Here is a 3363-nt window from a genome sequence, read left to right on the forward strand (position 1 = left end):
CACTTCCTGCAGTGTCTTATCATTTCTGACCACCGCAAGGAGGCCTCCAAAAACGTCACTCGCCACAATATTCTTCTCAGTGAACATATCAGCCTTCCTAGCACCAGTCCACATGGAGCTGACCCCAATGCCCGGCTCCCCGATTCTTCCGTTCTCACCGCAAGCATACAACTCTCGAACACGATACCAACTGGAACGGCTGCTGCTCCCACCCAGAGGATACCAAAAATCTGTCGGTTTTACAGCGCCGCCAACTTCCGCGGGGTTAGCGGACATAAGAAAAAAAAGAGACTTCGCACCTATGAGTAATTCTCACGACTAAACGCAACTGCTGATAAATGGAAAATTATGAAATTTTTTACACTCTTTAACCAGCAATTTTCCGATAGAAAATATACAATATTGCGAGGCCAATGGCAATGGCGATGGCGGTGAGGACCATGCGATTAGCCATAGCTCGCCGCGCCATAGTACTGATGGTTCGGCGGGCTGTAGCCAGGTTGGAGTCGACCTCGTTGAGGCTGTTGCCCGTACGGGAAATCACTTCACGTTGTGACCTGTAGACGACAAGGGCGTTTCAGAATCTTGGAGATATATATACGTATACTGGAACCATGCCATGTATCACACATGAAACTCGTGAAAAATTGCATAACCTACTCTCAAGGGCTGTCCTGGTGGATAGCTACGTACCTATGCCCTATCGTGTGTTCAAGGGGTGGAGGAGGAAGCAGAGACCGAAACATGTTTTATACGGATGATGAATGTGATATTTATAGATATCTTAGTTTGCAGTAGATTTCAACATGATTATGAACATATTTCTCAACGACGAAGAAAACTCAAATTGATGTATTGAAAAAAGCTGACCCTTCAAAATTTCGGCCAACATTTTTTTCCATTTCCGGAAGTATATTCCAAGTATTATCAAGCCTTTTTCCTACAATACCCGTTAATACCGTAAATCGGACATAACCCCAACAGCGATGTCCTCCGTCTCGAGAGCTGTCCTCTTCGCATCGCGTAGTTGATTAGAACTGTCGCGCAACCTAAAGAGATCACTGCAGCCTCGATCGGTAAATGCGTGTTTGGATACATCTCGGTGGAATCCACAAGCCTCTGCCTGTCTTCTTGCCGAGATCGTCCCTCCTCGATTCTACTACTGCCAGTGACGGAGCTGTTCTTGCTGTAGCTTTGATTATTCATGGTGAAATAGTTCAACTGGTATCCGGGCAAGCTTGCATCGTAACGACCCCGGATCGACCCGAGCAGATCATATTGATCAACCCAACACTAAATATTCGAATGAGTCCCAACTTTGCTAAAGATACGACGCTGCTCACGAATGGCGATTAATTGGGCGCGCGCTTTTTGCAATGGCGTGAGAGATGTGCCCCGCGCGAAAATTTGAAACTATCTGAAGGACAAGGCCCTTCTACTTACCCTAATATTTGTACAATCACAGTGCGCTACTAAGTATCGATTATCTATATGATAAAACATGATATCGATCATGCGTAGTACACAGTTGAAAATACTTCTGCTGAAGACAAGTAGTACCGCCTAGCCCTCGTCGAGGCCAACAGATGGAGTACGACAGATAACGTTTGACTGACCGTCAAATCGGATATCACTCGAATGCTGGCCTCATGAACCAATTCGATTGGCAACCAAACAAATCACGACACCCCTTGGAACGCGCGCGTGCTCCCACATATCAAAAAAGCCAACACGCAGCAAGGATGCGATGCTACTGACTCGACTACACTGTTGAGAAATAACATCGATTTCCTCAGCTGAGCTCAGCATTTTTCGCACTACATTGTAAGAATATGTTAGGGTAGAAATGTGAAGAAAAAACCAACGAGAATATCCCAAAATTTTCTCAAATCTCATTGTTGTCATCAATACCCATAGTTGACCGTGTGCACACTTTCCCACAGTGCTCGACTATGAATAGAACTCAACACTTGGGGGCAAAAATAAAAGTATCATCATAACGTGATATCCAACCACACGTTTCCCTCCGACGACTAAGGGTACCTAAACGATGAAAATTCACATATGAAGTTTATTTACACGCAGCCTACCATCCCTTGTCGCCTCCTGAACGCAGAGGATCCCAAAAGTATCTGAGAGAAGCTCAGAGATGAACATCCCAGAGCCGTGGGGAGGAGGTCCTACAGCGAGCGTTTCGATACGTTCCAAATTCCAAGTGTCATCGCTTCCTTATACGGATCATCGAACCAGCCAAATAGATACCTGACAAGACGCGATCAAATCGCCATCTTGAGACTGAGCAATAACCTACCACATGAGACTGGGGTATAGGGCGATTTGGAAAGGCAGCATGCGGTGGTAGACTTGCCTCCAACCCCACCTGACAAGAGGAGTTGTGTAGAGGAATTGAGGAGGGGTCGTTGGTACTTCTTCCTGGCGGCAAACTGCTCGGTCATGCCCCATAACCTGTGATAGACTGCGAGGGTCATTGAAGTTACCAAAGTCAGCAGCTCAAGAACGACTTCGCCCACGAGACGAAGATGTAAGACGATAAAAAGCTGCACGGAGAATGGCTACTCTCTGTGAGAACCGGGATGAACACGCGTGCAAGATGCGTCTTTGAAAATTTCGCGCACGCCACAAAAATGGCGCGCGCTCCAACATGGTGTAAACCGAAACAGCTTCACAAGTGAGCAACGCGCCTCTATCGACCACACTAACGACATACTACTGATCACACTGTGTGAGATGATGATGAAACTACTACCCAACAGTTAATACTAATCAATAGCATTCGGTGAAGAGTGTGGCCAACGTATGCGTGCAATACAGTAGATAATACTTGAGCGAGCTCAACAAATAAGTTAATACAACGCAAGATCGGTGTGAAATAATTAGAAAACAACAATACAATCACCATGCTTCGCTCCGCTAAGGATCAGAATCCCCACTGGATGTACTCAATACCCTGCCCTTTGAGATCACTAATTATCGCCTCCTGACGCGTTTTGTGATCGACTAACAAAGAGGCTCCAAAAAGCAACGATTCTCATCTTCACTTACAGCCTTTGATTTTTCTCACAATTTTGCCGTGCCACTCGATAGCCACCCACTTCACTCTGCTGGGTAGCACTCTCGAGTCCAGCAGCTCCCGAACTACTGTGTACATGAAGAACGACAGCCCCAGGGATCGAACCCGATACCTCCCGAATGCCAAACCCCTAACTACTCCGCTCCCTCTATATCGACTTTGAGGAAAACTTGCTGACGATAACCGTCCAGCACAACTCTTCTGATCCATTCAATGAAATCCACTACGCAACCATCCGTTTTCCATTCACCTGCACCCATGCATCATTTCTG

The 3363-nt window shown here is 46.4% G+C and overlaps 1 protein-coding gene across 1 annotated transcript; it reads right to left on the bottom strand.

The window, feature by feature from the left end:
- Positions 1-367: 367 nt before the first annotated feature.
- On the bottom strand, positions 368-2489 carry Pmar_PMAR005680 (vesicle transport v-snare protein vti1a, putative; the record flags this gene model as incomplete). Its single annotated transcript, XM_002774659.1, has 6 exons — positions 368-557; positions 960-1049; positions 2091-2132; positions 2185-2262; positions 2312-2380; positions 2428-2489. 6 exons carry the CDS (start codon positions 2487-2489, stop codon positions 368-370), a joined length of 531 nt encoding a protein of 176 aa, XP_002774705.1.
- Positions 2490-3363: the final 874 nt, after the last annotated feature.

Source organism: Perkinsus marinus, assembly GCF_000006405.1.
Source record: "Perkinsus marinus ATCC 50983 genomic scaffold scf_1104296958076, whole genome shotgun sequence".
Lineage (NCBI taxonomy): Eukaryota > Perkinsozoa > Perkinsida > Perkinsidae > Perkinsus > Perkinsus marinus.